At 40.1% G+C, this 16,386-nt stretch overlaps 1 protein-coding gene across 1 annotated transcript in view; it reads left to right on the top strand.

Annotated features, from left to right (window-relative positions):
- Positions 1-12,437, top strand: part of LOC150004069 (small ribosomal subunit protein eS24-like) — a 49,759-nt gene extending 37,322 nt beyond the window's left edge. The window contains exon 4 of the mRNA XM_090284884.1: positions 12,040-12,437. Within this exon, the coding sequence (XP_090141010.1) occupies positions 12,040-12,437 (398 nt within the window). The remainder of the gene's footprint in view (positions 1-12,039) is intronic.
- Positions 12,438-16,386: the final 3,949 nt, after the last annotated feature.

Raw genomic sequence — 16,386 nt, forward strand, 5'->3', positions numbered from 1 at the left:
TCTCCCCTTTCAAAGGTGATTTTAGTTTTGGGAAAAGCCAGAAGTTGCAGGCCACCAAATCTGAGCTGTACGGGGGCTGAGTCACCTGAGTGATTTGAAATTTCACCAAAAAACTCTGCACAAGACATGACGTATGAGCAGGCACTTTGTTGTGATGAAGCTGCCACTCACCAGTTGCCCATCACTGTGGCCGTTTTTGTGGTATTGCATCTCTCAATCAATGAAGAACGTTGAGGTAGTGCTTCTTATTAATTGCTTAGCCTGGAGGGGTGTACTCATGGTGGACAACACCTTCCCAATCAAAAAATATGGTTAACATGGTCTTGATCTTGCTGAGATTTTGCAGCACCTTCTTTGGGCATGGAGAACCAGGCAACTTCCAATGGGATGGCTAGGCCTTCATTTCCAGACCATAACTGTAGACCCCACCACCCCTCTCTGGTTATGACCTTCTTGAGGAAATATGATTCATTGGTAGCAGTTTGAATCAAGTCATTAGCAACTGCAGCACAATGTCCCTTCTGCTCTGGTAGCAGAAGCTGCGGAATAAATTTCACCACGACATGTTTCATGCCAAGATCCTGCATCAAAATCTTGGACACAGTAGTACCTGTAATCCCCAGATCAGCTTCTAGTTCTCACACTGTCAGTCGCCGGTCTTTGGTGATTGCAGCCTGTACACGTTCCACATTCTCAGGCGTTCTGCTTGTTGCAGGCCTTCCAGAACGTGGGTCACTTTCAACAGATTCTCGGCCACCTTTGAAGTGTTCGTGCCACACTTTTATTTGTGTTGCGCTCCTTGCATTGTCCCCGGAAGCCTTCCAAACTGTCCAAATAGTTTTCACAGAGGAAAATTTGATGCAGATTCTTTGCTCTACTTACTCAGTCATTTTGAATGCCACAGCCACTCAGCAGACATACTCACTCAGTGGCATCTACTGCCCCCACTGACTAGTACAGTGAAGTGGTCATTGTCATGCATATGCATTCCAGTGCACTCTCCTTGACCGCCAGGTTACATAAATGTCATGTAAACCATTATCATTGTATTAACAATGCCTGGACTTTTTCCAGACAGACCTCATATGCACCCCTATATTCACTGCATCATAATTTACTATAGCCAAGTTATGGAAGAAACCTATATGTCCTTTGATAAATATATGTATATATTTTTAAAGATGAGCCCTGGTTGATGTGGCTCAGTGGATTAAGCCCTGGCCTGTGAACCAAAGTGTCACTGATTTGACTCCCAGTCAGGACACATGCCTGGGTTGAGGGCCAGGTCCCCAGTTGGGGGTGTGTGAGAGGCAACCACACATTGATGTTTCTCTCTTTCTCCCTCCCTTCCCCTCTCTCTAAAAATAAATAAATAAAACCTTTAAAAAAAAGATGCGGTACATATATCGTATCGGCAGCCGTCCGTCTCGAGAGATGATGGTGTAGCTTCTTAAGAGTCTATCTGCACCGCCGAGAATGGCTGTGCAGTCCGACTCGGGAGTGACACGGTATCTGTCTCCTCCCATGTTGAATCGACATCTTGTGATGATGCTGGAGTGTCCTCTCCAGTGAAGCTGAAGCTACAGAGCCTGGGCAGGGTGATATGGAGGGTCTGCTGTTGCCCATGCAGCAGATCCCCCCTCTCTTCGCAGCTGAAGGGTCCAAGGGAAAGACGGAGTCAATACAGCTTGGCTTCAGGTGCGCCGCAGGAGTTGCCGGTGTTGACTACAACGTCAAACCGCCTTAGGGACTCCGGCTCCGGATTTTCTGTCGGGGTTTACTCCCTTAGCCTTTCCCCTGAAGAGGTATGCTGCAAGGCAGCGGAGGTTTTTTGGAGTCAGAGTTTTCCTTCTCTGATGTACCCTGACTGGAAGATCGAACCAGCGACACTTAGCTCGCAGGCCGACGCTCAATCCACTGAGCCAAACCAGCCAAGGACAACTTCTCAAAGTAAGGCACAGGTAACACACTAAGGGTGGTCTTTTTCCTTCCCAAGCTGCCTCACTCTTATGAAGGGGAATGAGAAAAAAAATACGTGCACATTTAGAATAAACTGCTATATCATTCTCTCTGTCCAACAGAAATATATACATTAATTTGTATTAAGAATGTTCAAAGCAATATTATTTGTAATAGCTAAAAAATGGAACCAACCTAAACATACATCAACATGAGAATGGGTAAATACATTATAGTATCTTCATACCATTGTATGTTATCCCAAACTTTGCTACACTTAACACCACGGGTGCAGAGTGAAAGAAGCCAGCACAAAAAAGCACACACTATATGATGCCATTTGTGTAAAGATCAAAACAGGCAAAATTTCTCTGTGGTAAAGTGGTCAGGATGGCAATGAGTTTGGGAACTTTGGTTAATGACAATGATGGGGAAGACAGTGTTGGAAACATTTTATTTCTTGATGTAGGTGCTGGTCAAGTAAGTATATTATTTATTATTCCCTCTGTGAAAATTCTTCAAGCATTTTTCTATATATACTTTAATAGTTCAATAAAGAACAAAAAGACCTGATGAGCATTTCTGAAAATTAACTAACTTCTGATTAATAACCTGCATTATGGTGGACCACTCATCATAACAAGCAACCTAAGATTTAAAATTCCAGGGAAGAACAGCAGCATTACTTCAGAAACTTTTAAAATATGGAGAAAAGAAACAGAGAAACAACAGCCATTACAAAAAGATCCTTAAATGTATAAAAGAGGGACAAAGATCAAAGCGGTACATATATATACAATGGAATATTATTCATCCATCAAAAAGAATGAACTCTTGCCATATACAACCACGTGGATGAATCTAGAGGGTATTATACTAAGTGAAGTAAGTCAGACAAAGACAAATACCATATGATTTCACTTACATGTCAAACCTAAAGAACAAAATAAAGAAACAAAGCAGAAAAAGATTCATAGATACAGAGAACATTTTGACCATTGCCAGATGAGAGGGATTTTGGGGCGGTGAATAAAAAGGAGAAGGGATTAAGATGTATAAATTTCCAGTTACAAAAACAGTACACAGGGATATAAGGTATGGCATAGGGAATATAGTGACGTATATTATAATAACTGTGTATAATAACTGTGGCAGTGGGTTCTAGACTTACTGGGATGATTACTTTGTGAACTATATAAATGTCTAATCACTATGTTGTACACCTGACTCTAATATAACATTGTATGTCAACCATAATTGAAAAATAAAAAATGACTTTAAAAAGAAAGAAAAAAAATTATTCCACAAATTCCTTTAGTTTTCCTTCTAAATGTTATGCAAGGTTGGACATTTCTGTGGCTAACAACAGTTTGAAAACTACAGGCATACCTTGGGGATATTGTGGGTTCGGCTCCAGACCAGCACAATGAAAGCACGTGTCACAATAAAGTGAGTCATAATCTTTTTGCTGGTGGAGGGTCTTAAATCTTAACCTTTGCAACAGCGTGGATGGCCCTGGAGATTGTTAGGCTAAGTGGAATAAGCCAGTCAGAAAAAGGCAAATACCATATGATCTCATGTGAAGTCTAACGAACAAAATAAACTGACAGACAAAATAGAAACAGGCATAGACACATAGAACAGACCGACAGCTGTCAGAGGAGAAGGGGAGGAGGGGCTGGATGAAAGAAGGTGAAGGGATCAGCCAAAGATCGTATATGCATGGCCCACAAACACAGACAGCAGTGTGGTGGGCAGAGGGAAGGAAGGGCAGGGGCTGGGTGAAGGTGAGCAAAGAAGTGGGAAAGGGGCGCATCTGTCATAGTGTCAACAATAAATATAAAGTTAAAAATAAAATTATAAACACCAAATAGCAAAAAAAAAAAAAAAACAAAAAAAAACCCAAAAAGTGCAACATCTGCAAAGTGCAATAAAGTGAAGCGCAATAAAACAAGGTATGCCTGTGCTTGCTTCTTAACAGGAAAAAAAATCCCAGCAATCCCAGGGGCAAGTCCCCCCCGGTGATTTGTGCAGATAATCAACAAAACGACACTGCATCCTACTAGCCTGGCCCTCGGCTGTCCATTGTGTTACTGTGGCAAGGAACATGTGGAAGGACAAATTAGCTGAATCTCTGGGGGAAGCAGGCAGGGACAGAGCCCAGAGAGATCCCAGATTTACCCATCAAGGCCATATTTTCCTGGGGTGCATTAAACAACTTATGGGTGATAGAGCTGAAGATCTAGGCTGTTAACAGGAAAGTATCATGCAGAGATAAACATCAGTTGGTGTGAGTGTAGTTTTCGATGTCTCTGGAGCTGCCTGTTTTCATTCATCTTTCTGGACCATCCTCACCCTGTCCCCTTGATTGCTGACCAGTCAATGCAGGCATTACCAACATCCACAAAAATGCAGGAAGAGAAAGAAGGTGGTTATTAAAATTGAACTTCTCAAACATCCATGGCCTGCAAACCGCCTGGGATGTTGTCACAGTTCAGATTCTGATTCATTGTGTTCTGCACAGGACCTCGGTTCTGCATGTCTAACAAGCTCCCAGCTCTCGCTGACGCTGTCAGTCTGTGGACCATCCCAAGTATCAAGGACCCATATCCTCAGGACCTGCAGCTGAACTCCCGGAGATTAAATTCTGGCTCCGATGAAACTGGGGTTTTGCTTTTTGTCAGAGGGGCTTGCGTTGACCAGGTCAAATAGAATCTTGTGGTCAGCCAGCCACAAGATGAAACAGTGACAGGTAGGGAGAAAGGAGGCTTCCATGACAGAGCATAAAAGGGACATGAAGACAGGGTGTGTCCTGGCCCTATTGGAATTCCTGGTGTCAATGGCTCCTGATACCCTGCTAAGTCCCACAGAGCCTGGTTGTTCAACGCTTCCTCAGATTACCAGAGCTCATACCTTCCTCTCTTTGCTTAGCCAACTAGAGTTGGATTTATATTACTTACAACCAATATTCCTAACAATTAAAAATGTAATGTGGAACATTGAAAAATTAATCCCTGCCTTTTGCCACCTAGTAGTTATGGATTGAATGATGCTTTTTAACCCTTTTTGCCAAATCTGTTGCCCCCAGAACACAACAAGGATGCCAGCCTGCTAAACCAAGCACGCCGTTGTCCGGAGACAGCCAACTGACCTGGAGTCTGCATGATCCTTCCCCATGTGGGAAGGCCACCCTCCCCTCCACACCCCCACTCTTATTAGGGATTTCTGGACCCAAGGGTAGGTAGGACGACGACCATGTCCAGCTTGAAGCAGCTAGAGGAGCTTGAGACCTTCGCCCATTGTCCTTTACAAGATTACAAAGGGTCTTTATATCTGAGAGGGAGGGATAGTTATTTTTTACGAACCATGGGTATGGACTTGGGGGGGGATGCTGGGGGAGGGAGATACTGGGTGGAGGGGAGTAAAGGGGAAAAAATTGGAACTACTGTAACAGCATAATCAATAAAATATATTTAAAAAAAAAAATGTAATGGCTAAATAAACTATGGGATGTCCCTATGGAAGAATTATGCAGCTGTCAAAAAGCATTATTTCAAAAAATATATATTGGGATGAACAAATAATATAAGGTTAAGTGAAACAAGAAAAAATTACTAATGTTACTAAACAGAATAATTTGAATTATATAAATTTTTAAAGAATATTACAAGTTGACTCAAAAATACAAATAATAGTTATGGTAGGCTGAGTAGTAGACTCCCAAATATGTCCATATCCTAATTTGCAGAATCTTTTAAAGCTACCATATATGGCAAAAGGAACTTTGCCAATGTGATTAAAGATTTTGCAATAGGGAGATTATCTGGGATTATCTGAGTCAGCCTAATATAACCCCAATGGTCCTTATAAGAGGGAGGCAGAAGGGTCAGAGTCAGAGAAGGCCATATGATGAAAGAAACAAAACTGGAGTGATATCCTTCGAAGATGGCAGAAGAGAATGACAAACCAAGGAATGTGGCTGTCTCAAGAAGTGTAAAAAGGCAAGAAAACAGATTTTGCCCTCAGACCATCCAGAAGGGACCAGGCCTGCCAACACCTTGACTTTAGCCAGTGAACTTCATTTTAGACTTCTGACCTCCAGACCCATAAGATAGTAAATTTATGTTGCTTAAAGCCACTAAGCTGTGTTAATTTGTTCCAGTAGCAATAGAAAACTAACACAGTAGTGTTCTCTGTACTTTCTCTTAACCAACACATTACTTTTACAAGATACACAGTTTATTTTAAAGGAAGAAAGAAGTATAGCTTGCTATAAGAGTTAATATCAATAATACTCCTTTGATACTTTAACATAGCTTGGTTACTATTATTTTCTAGTACTGTAAAATCTAATCACAGTGAAGTCTTATTTCAATACATTTCAGGAGAATCTCACTCTGTACTAATAGAATTCTGACCCTGTCATCCCCCTCCCTGAGAAAGTGCTTGACTTCTGCTGTTAATAGCCAAGAGGTGACTTAAAGTGCATTTACAAGGTTGACACCTAATGAAAACCAAAAGGCCAGAGACATACTCAAGTCACAGAGCGTGTGCAAACTCATTACGCCACTTGGCGCTCTCCATTCTCCCGTCAGTGTATTCCCAGCATTGTGACTCTGGATTCACGTTTGGAATCACCAAGAGCAACAAAAAACGTGGCCTGACCGCTGCATGCCTGGGGAAGTCCAGTGTAATATTAAAGGTTTTGAAACTCTGAATGCTGTTCATACACAACAACCAAATGCAGCTGAAAGGTTTTGTTCTCATGTTCCCAACTCCAGGCTGAGATCACAGGCACCTCTTTATATTTTGCTCATGGTCCTCCATGTATATATTTTTCTGCCATGCTTATTTCACTCTATCATAATTGTTGATTGATGCATCTATCTCCCCAACTAGATGTCAGTGTTTTAATGTTTCTCTCTACTAATTCTATGTCTATGTCATGTATGGATATATTCATACTGACCTTTTTTTGCCTTATTATGTTATTTTCCTATTTCTTTGCTTGCCTGAAATTTTTTTTATTGGATGCCAAATATTGATAATTATACCTTGTTGAGTGGCTAGATATCTTTGTACTCTTACAAATATTCTTGAGATCTTTTAAATGCATTTTAGTTATTTGGAAACCATTTAATCATTTTAGGTATGTTTTTAAATTACCCTAATTTTCTAAATGATAGAACCAAAGTTTCAAAAGGTAAAAATAATATGCCCAATATCTTCCAGTTATCAAAAGTCATAGTTGGGGATTTAAACCCAGATTAATATGATTCCAAAGCCAAAATGCTTATATACTATGGAATGCTGAAGGACCTCCAGCCAGCTACCAGAGTCCCTGGAGAAGATCCTAAAAGACCAAGAAATCAAGTTTTCTTGTATTTCCGTCCATTTTCGGCGAAGTGTCTTGAGAAGGAAGGGATAGAGCTGTCATCATCCGATGTTGGCTTGGCTTGCATCAATCCTGGCAAAGAACAACTGGGGGACTTGGGGACTCTATTCATCATGAATTCATTTGGAGGTCCAGGGCACGGTCTGAATTTTACCTTTGAAATCTAAACTCAAATTAAACAGAAATTGACAGGTTTCCCCCTAGAAGGAATATCATATTTGTCCAAAGTGTGGGAGTTGGTCAAGATGTCATGTCATTCCACTTTAGCAAGTTCTGTGAAGATATGATCAAGAAAGTTTAATTTTCATTATCTTGAGTAAGTAAGAATTCTAAGTTTCTGTTGCTAAGGCAAGGATCCAATGTAATTGAATTCAACAAGCATTTATAAAATGCCTTGTCTACACAATCTTAGGCTGAGAAAATGAACAGAATAAGACATAGACTATACTTTAGGAATTATAATTCAACAATATATAAGAAGGGTTATATAGATTTGATTAAGTCTTACCATCTTCTCAATAGATGCAGAGAAAACATTTGGGAAAAAAATTAATTCTTTTTTTAAAATTGTTCTTCTATTATAGCTGTCCCATTTTCTTCCCCTATTGCTCACCCCTACCCCACCGCCTCCACCCATGTTCAGTCCCCACCCCATTGTCCATGTCCATGGGTCATTCATTCTAGTTCCTTGACTTGACCCTTCCCCTTCTTTCCCCACTTTTCCCCCACCCCCGCCCCCCTGGTCACTATCAAGTCTTATTTACATGTTCCTTGTTTACATGGCTCTGGTTCTATTTTGCTCATTTGTTTGTGTTGTTCATTAGCTTCCTGTATTAGGCAATTAATTCTTAATAAAAATTATCAGCCAAGTAATAGAAAATATTCTCAGCCTGATAAAAAGCAACTATGAAAATAAGCCCACAGCTAACATAATACTTAATAATAAAAGTCAGAATGTTTTCCTCTTAAGATCAGGCACAAGGAGAGGATATGTCATCTTGTCACTTCAAAATTGCACTGGAAGTCCTAGCCAATGCAGTAAGGACTCACACAACTCAATAACAAAAAGCAAACGGATTTTAAAAATAGGCAGGGAAACTAAATAGACATTTTTCCAAAGAAGACAACCAAATGGCCAACAATTACATTAAAAAGTGCTCAACATCACCATCAACAGAGAAAGGCAAATCAAAGTCACAATGAGGTATCACCTCGCACCTGTTTGAATGGCTATCATCAAAAAGACAAGAGATAACGTGTTGGCCAGAATGTGAGAAAAGGGAATTCTTATGCACTGTTGGTCAAAATGTAAATTGATACAGACACCATAAAAAACAGTATTGGAGGTTCCTAAAAAATAAAAATAGACCTAAAAAAATAAAACTAAAGATATGATCCAGCAATTCCACCAGGTATATATCCAAAAGAAATGAAAACATGATATCAAAGAGGTATCTGCTCTCTCGTGTTCATTGCATCATTGGTCACAATAGCCAACATGTGCAACAGCCCAAGTGGCTGTCAACAGATGGCTGGATAAAGATGTGACATACATATAGGTATTATTCAGCCATAAGGAGGAGGAAATCCTGACATTTGCAACCACAAGGATGGATCTGGAGGGTATTATGCCAAGTGAAAGTGGAAAGACACATACTGTATGATGTCACTTATATGTGAAATGTAAAAGAGCGCAACTCATAAGAACACTGCAGAGTGAATGGTGTTCGCCAGGGGCTGGGGAGTAGGCAAAATGGGGTGATGTTGGTCAAAGGGTACACACTTCCAGTCAGAAGATGAATTAAGTCTGGGGATCTAATGCACAGCATGGTGATTATAGCTAACCATGATGTGTTATACACTTGAAATTCTTTAATGGAGCAGATCTTAAAATGTTCTTACCATAGAAATGTAATGGTAATTATGTGATGTGCTGCAGGTGTTAGCTAACACTAGGTGGACATCATTTTTCAGTATATAAGTGCATCAAATCAACATGTTGTAACCTTAAACTTACATGTTATATGCATGACAATTATTTCTCAATAAAGCAGAGGAGGGAAAGACAAAAGCTAGAAATTATATATATTTTATATATAATATATAATATATATATTTAACCCTCACCCAAGGATATATTTTTATTGATTTTAGAGAGGGAGAAAAAGGCAGGGGAAAGAGAGAGAGCAACATCAATATGAGAGAGAAACATCAATCAGTTGCCTCCTGCACCCCACGTCTGCTCCAACAGGGGATCGAATCTGCAACCTAGGCATGGTTTCTACTGGGGATCCAACTGCAACTTTTTGGTGCATGGGACAACACTCCAAGTAACTGAGCCACCCAGCCAGGGTTAGAAATAAATATTTTTATGTAAAGTTCCACCATGTTTAAATGTTGGCAACCAGCCCTGGCTGCTGTGGCTCAGTGGATTGAGCATTGGACTGCGAACCAAGTGTCGCTGGTTTGATTCCCAGTCAGGGCACATGCCTGAGTTGTGCGCCAGGTCCCCAGTTAGGGATGCATGAGAGGCAACCACGCATTGATGTTTCTCTCCCTCTCTTTCCCCTCTTTCTAAAAACAAATAGATAAAATCTTTAAAAAAATAAGTGTTGGCAACCAAATCAACACATTCTCAATGATGTTCAGTAGCAAAATGTAAACTACGGATAGGTCTCCAGCCACCAGCCCACCAGCCTTAGTGTTCTACACTTTAGGACAGGCTGAGATTGACAGGTAATGAAATCCCGAACTGTTTTCACCTTTCCTGGCCTCTCACTGAGAGACCCTCAGGTGTCAAAGCAATTTTCCCTGGCCTCCCAGGGAAGCCCAGCCCAGGTGTTCCCCATGCTGTTGAGGGAAATCAGCTCAGCCAACTTGCTTACAACTCTGAGCCATCCCCGCATTAAACCAGGACTTTGCTTCCCATCCTTAATTCCTAATTTGCACACCCTTCTGTGCTCAGCAGAGGCCGTGTCTTCCAGAAACATTGCTTCAGTCCCCATACCCCCAATACCTCCTGTGTAGTCCAATCCTGGTAGCTCCCAAATTTTTATTTTAATTGCATTTTTATTCATTTTTTCCACCAAGAACACTTAACAAAGTAGGGATAGTGTCTTGGATACCACTGTTTCCAGTGCCTAAGCCAGTGTGGCAAATAAGTATTTATGGAATTAGTGAGTGAATACACACACACCAAGCTATTGTAAAATAAAAGACACATTTTTTAAATTTTCAGCAATAACTTTATTGATTTGGATATTTTGAGTATGCTGGCTATCTTCCACGTGGTATAATATTGTCCTCAGTTAACATCTTGATTTGATCACTATCACATCAACTAGTCTACCTGACTGTGGAGCATCATTCAGCAAGGAATCTCCTGCATGATACTTCTCGAACCATGTCTGACACATTTGATCAGTCACAGCACCTTCTCTATACACTGCATAAATCATTTTTTTGCATTTCAGCTGTGTTTTTACCTTTCTTGAAATAATAAAGCATAATATACCAAAAATGTTGCATATTTTGTTCTATCTTCAATATTAAAATGACTACACAAAAATTCACTATTTTGATAAAATTTAAAAAAATTCATGCTGATATGACAGCTGTCACAAAACAATCTAACAAAATTGTTTACAATGAAGTCAAAGACAACTAAGCACTACTAGAGCCATCGTATGGAAAAAAACCAAGCAAACTTTTTAGCCAACTCAATATTTTCATCCCAACTAGGTTCCTTTCTTAAGCCTTCCCTCAAAGGTATAAATGTAGCTTTCAAGATAGTCAGTCTCCCATAAGAACTTTCACTTAATAAAAAATTATAGCTTTAAGAAAAATTATACCGTTTGTTTTTAAAGACATTCCTCAGATTTCCACTTCATTGTCAATAGTTTAGTGAGCAACCTTCCCTTGCTATTTTTATGCATTTACATACCTTGCACACATATGTGTACATGTAATACACATGCATATATTTAAACATACATGGAATCATACTGTAATAATGTTCTGATACTTGCTTTTTTTACTTCCTGTATGTGTATGTATCTTCGCTTTAATCTTCCTTAGTGGCTACTACATCAAATTCAATAGAAGAGAGCTGTGCCATATTTTATTTAAACACTTTCCTACTGAGCACATTTAAACTGTTGATTTTCATTTTCCAACTCACATTTATATATTTTGTTTTTTCTATAAATGTACAATTTTATGAAAAAAAAAAAAAGAAAGGGTATAAACAAACAAAAATACCATCTCTCAAGAGCTGGCAGCCTTGTCTTCCCCAAATATTAGAGATGCCCCTGCCCAACACCCCCAGGAATTTCAGCCGTGCCCTTCCTCTGCAGGCAAGGCATTTTTACCAATCATTTAACCCGTTCTGGTTAGAGCCGCCCCCACCCAGTTCTAAAGGCCTGAGAACTGCATTCAACCTGTTGCAACCAATCTGGTCATTTAGAAAACAAAGTTACTAATACGCCATAGAATTGTTATGTGAGGAGAGGGCTGAGAAGAGGGGCGGCCTGCAGGCGAGGGGCTGCCGAATAGTCTGCCAAGTCCCAGAAAACCAGAAACTACAGAAGGGAAGTCTAAGGATCTCTTTTGCCCCTCTTAATGGATCTTGGATTTAAGATACATAAGAATCACAAGCTTTTCCTCCCCGGCAGCTTGAAGAGCAGCCGCCATCAGGAATGACACAGTAACTATCTGGGTCAGGAAGTTCATGACCAACGGGCTACTGCAGTGCAAACAAATGGTCATTGACGTCCTTCACCCTGGCAAGGCAACAGCACCTAAGACAGAACCTCGGGGGAAACTAGCCAAAATATACAAGGCCACACCAGATGCCATCTTTGCGTTTGGATTCAGAGCCCATCCTGGTGGTGGTAAGACAACTGGCTTCGGCATGATTTATAATTTCTTGGATTATTCAAAGAAACATGAGCCTGAACATAAACTTGCAAGACATAGCCTGTATGAGAAGAAGACCTCAAGAAAACAGCAAAAGGAACACAAGGAAAGAATGAAGAAAAGTGGGGGCAGTGCAAAGGCCAACGCTGGTGCTGGCAAAAAGTGAGCTGGAGATTGGACACCAGAGGAATAAAGACTCTTCAGTGACTTTTTCGGTGGTGATGGTGTGGGTTTTTCACGAACAATGACTGAAGTAAAAACATTTATGTGAGAAAAAAATCATAATCACTTGGGGTGCTTGTTAAAATCGTACATCCTGGGCCTCATCTACATCTAGTTGGTTTGAGCGGGGCCAGGAATGGGCGTGTGGAGCAGGTGCAGGGACCACACTGCAGAAAGCCTGCTGGGCCTACTGCAGCGAGGTCAGCCCAGGAGCCAGTCCGCTGCCATGGTGATGCCCAAGGTTAACAGGGTAAAAAGGAGGCAAAGAGTGGTCCAGCTCTGTTTTAGCCCTGTCCTTGTGACTTCAAGAAGGGCCTGGAAATGCTCAGCAATGTGACACTAAAAGGCAGTTGATCTTGAGCAAATACTGAATGCGTAATCTAGGAGGGTGCTAATTCCCTTACATCTGTGGCCTAATCCTTAGAGAGGACTTAATAAAACGGCCTGAAGCATGAAATTAAGGCTACGGGGCCCTGATCTGCCCTCACAAAGCTTTAGTGCAAGCAACGTAAATTTAATTGGCTTATTTAGTAGTTTGTGCTACATTTACTTATTCTTTAAGTTAGCCAACAGTGCCTACTTTATAACAAAGCTTCGAAGGGGCTTTTTCTACCACAGTAGATACAACTCAAATAGGACAGTCAGCTCTTATAGAGGCACAATGCTATGTAGAGAGGCCCCAAGGAAGACCAGTGCTTCTTCATGTCCTTGCTTCATTGACTGTCTCCTTGCCTCTGGCATACATCTTTATTAGGCTACTTTGAGTCTTATTCCAAATGTCACTTCCCCATCCAGCTTTTCTGAAAGCCCTCAGGCACAATGAATGTTTTAAAATTATTTGTAAATAACTTATTTATTCTTTTATAGTTATTTCTTGCCTTGTGCCAAAAAGAAATTCACATTGATGGTATATGTTATACAACCAAAGAATTTTACGACTAGAAGGAGTTTTATTTTAACACTTATCTTAATGTAATAAAATCCACCGTTTACATATCTTCTCCCAAGACAGATCATCAGCTTCATGAGGGAAGACTATCTTATTCATCATTGAATCCCAACATATTAGACGTTCAGAAAATAAATACAGAGACATATATAAGAGGACCCCAAGTGAATGTTTTTGTTCCAAGTAGCACCTTAGGAAATAGTACATTTTCCTAATAATACTGACGCTACATAGAATCCCTCCCAAATTTTAAGTGATCTTCAGAATAAGTTTCAAAAGCACACAAGAGAACAAGAAATAATAATTTTCCTTTTGATTTATTCCCCCGAAACATCTTTTTTCCAAAATTGATTAGAAAATACTTTAGATCATTTTCCAAAGACAAATTCCTCTTCAAAGAATTAGGAATGTCCACAGTTGCAGGTGTACATCTTCTTGCAGATGACGTCTGCACAGTTTAAGTCTGTCCTGGTTCAGTGAGTCTACCCATCCCTCACTCTACCCATGCCCAGAGAGCGACTTTAATTTAGAAACTTGAATTCACATCCCAGGTCTGCCGATTGTTATCTCTGCCCACAGGCAAGTTACTTGAGCTCCCTGAGTTTCACTGTAATGGTTAATTTTGTGTGTCAAACTGACAGGGCCATGTGGTATGCAGATATTTGCTTAAACATGAATCTGGGTGTGTCTCTGAGGGTGTTGCTGGATGAGATGAACATCTGAATCTATACACTAAGCAAAGCAGACTGTCCCCCCTAGTGTGGAGTAACAGAGATTTCACTCTGTCTACCTGTTTTCTAGATGAGACATGGGCTTCTTCTCCTACACTCAGACTGGTACTTACACTATGGATTCTTCTGATTCTGAGACCTTAGGACTCAGACTCGAGCCACCCATGGGCTCTCCTGGGTTTTCAGCTGGCAGATGGCAGATCGGGGGACTTTTTAGCCTCCATTATCATATGAGCCAATTACTTTTAATAAATCTCTTTTTATATATCATAGGTTCTACTTCTCTGGAGAACTCTGACTTAGACACTCAATCTTCTCATCTGTGAAATAGGAAAAATAAGAGCCATATATTTAAGTACTGTGCTAAATATTTTATATGTATTATTTCAATTAATCCTTTAACCCCTGTATGATGTGGGTACTCAAAGTTCTTGCTCCTTCGTGGCACTGATTTCCCTTGGGGTATATAACCCCCCTGTCACCAAAATACCAATTATCTTCACATCCTGTAGTCACATTCAAAGGAATGAGAATCTGATGCGTCCAAGTTAAGGATCTGTCCCTGTTGGGCAAAATTTTCAGACCAGGCTACCCTATTATCTGATCTATACATGGGCTTGTTCAGACACCTGGCCATTCAGGTTTGTTCATGGGAAATTGGTGGTGGGGGTCAGAGAGACATTGGTCTCATGTTAACACAGTAGCAATTTATAATAATATAAGGCCCAGATTTCCTGAGTTTACTAGAAGGCTATGGAATTGGCAAGCTTGTTGAAGTTGGATTTGTATTTGGTTTCTTTGTAAGGACTAAGGCAGAACAGGTACAATACTCCAGCATGTGCTCTTCAGGAAACAGTGATCTATTACTTCTTTACAGCTGTATCCCAAGCCCCTAGAAATGTGCCTGGCATATCACAAACATTCAAATAATACATGTTAATGGATGACTAAATCTAACAACTCAAGCCCTTTCTAACAGAGGCAGCTCCAAAGATGAATAGTCCTGAACTAGTCTTACCCACACTCCCAGAAGCTTGTCCAGTAAATGTTTTCGTTCTTAACAGATTCTCTCAATTCTTCTCTTAGGCATGAAGAAAACGCAGGAGAAGAGTACTAGTGAGAAGACCTCTATTGGAAGCTGGAGCTCCCTCTAGGGGCCAAAATAAAATCCTCAGAAACGCAGCACTGACTCCGTAGGCAAATTTCTTAAGAAAAATAATAATAATGATGTTATAAAATATAGAAACATCACCAGAACAACTTCACAGGGTGATATTTAGCAATGCTCCTCTTATTACACATTCAGCAAACATTAAGAAGCTGGTATATACCAGGATTGTGTAGAGTACAGGGTATGTGGATATTTAAGTTGAGGATGTGGGGATGTACAGAGAACGGAACTCTTGTACACTGTTGGTGGGAATCTAAACTGATACAGCCATAATGAAAAATAACGGGGGGGGGGCGGTTCCTTAAGAAATTAAAAATAGAGCTACCATATGATCCAGCAATGCCTCTTCTGGGAAAGGAAAGGAAATTTATATTCCAAGGAAATGAAATCAGCACCTCAAAGAAATACCAGCACTTTTGTCTTCATTGCAGTATTATTCATGATTGCTAAACTTAGCCTATTTTCAACCTAAACTTAAATTATGACAAAGATAAAGCTATACTCCTAAAATACATAGCTTTGTTTATAATCAGATGAGTATCTTTTGAAGTAAATTCAATTAATACATTTATGATAAGCTCAAAGAACTCCACTTCTGCTAACTAGACATTTTATGAGCAAACCAAATGGCAGACTACCCTGAACTGAAATTCAATTTGGCCTCTGAGTAAATTGTAGAAAGAGCATGGGGTGTATAAACTTGTAACCGATGGTTATTAGATGCTAAAGAGAGAAAGAGGGAGAGAATTTATAATGTGAACAAGAATACCCAACAATAATTAGATTTGGACTCAGTACAGGGTCATAAAGTGATGCTACAAAGACATCAAATTTCTTCTTTGATGACATGAAATAGCTCTGGACATTCTGGTGCCAGAAATAAGGGCACTAGTAATTGAAAAGTCTCAGATAGATTATAGACAGACAGGCAGATAGACAGACAAATAGAAACAGTTTTCAAAATAGTCACAGAAGATGATTATCAGTAAAGCACTGATATCTCTGCCTTCCTATCAGTGTTTCCCTTCCCTCCCCTTCTGTT

This window comes from Furipterus horrens, unplaced genomic scaffold (genome assembly GCF_987537825.1).
Source record: "Furipterus horrens unplaced genomic scaffold, mFurHor1.1.pri manual_scaffold_7, whole genome shotgun sequence".
In the NCBI taxonomy this organism is placed as follows: domain Eukaryota; kingdom Metazoa; phylum Chordata; class Mammalia; order Chiroptera; family Furipteridae; genus Furipterus; species Furipterus horrens.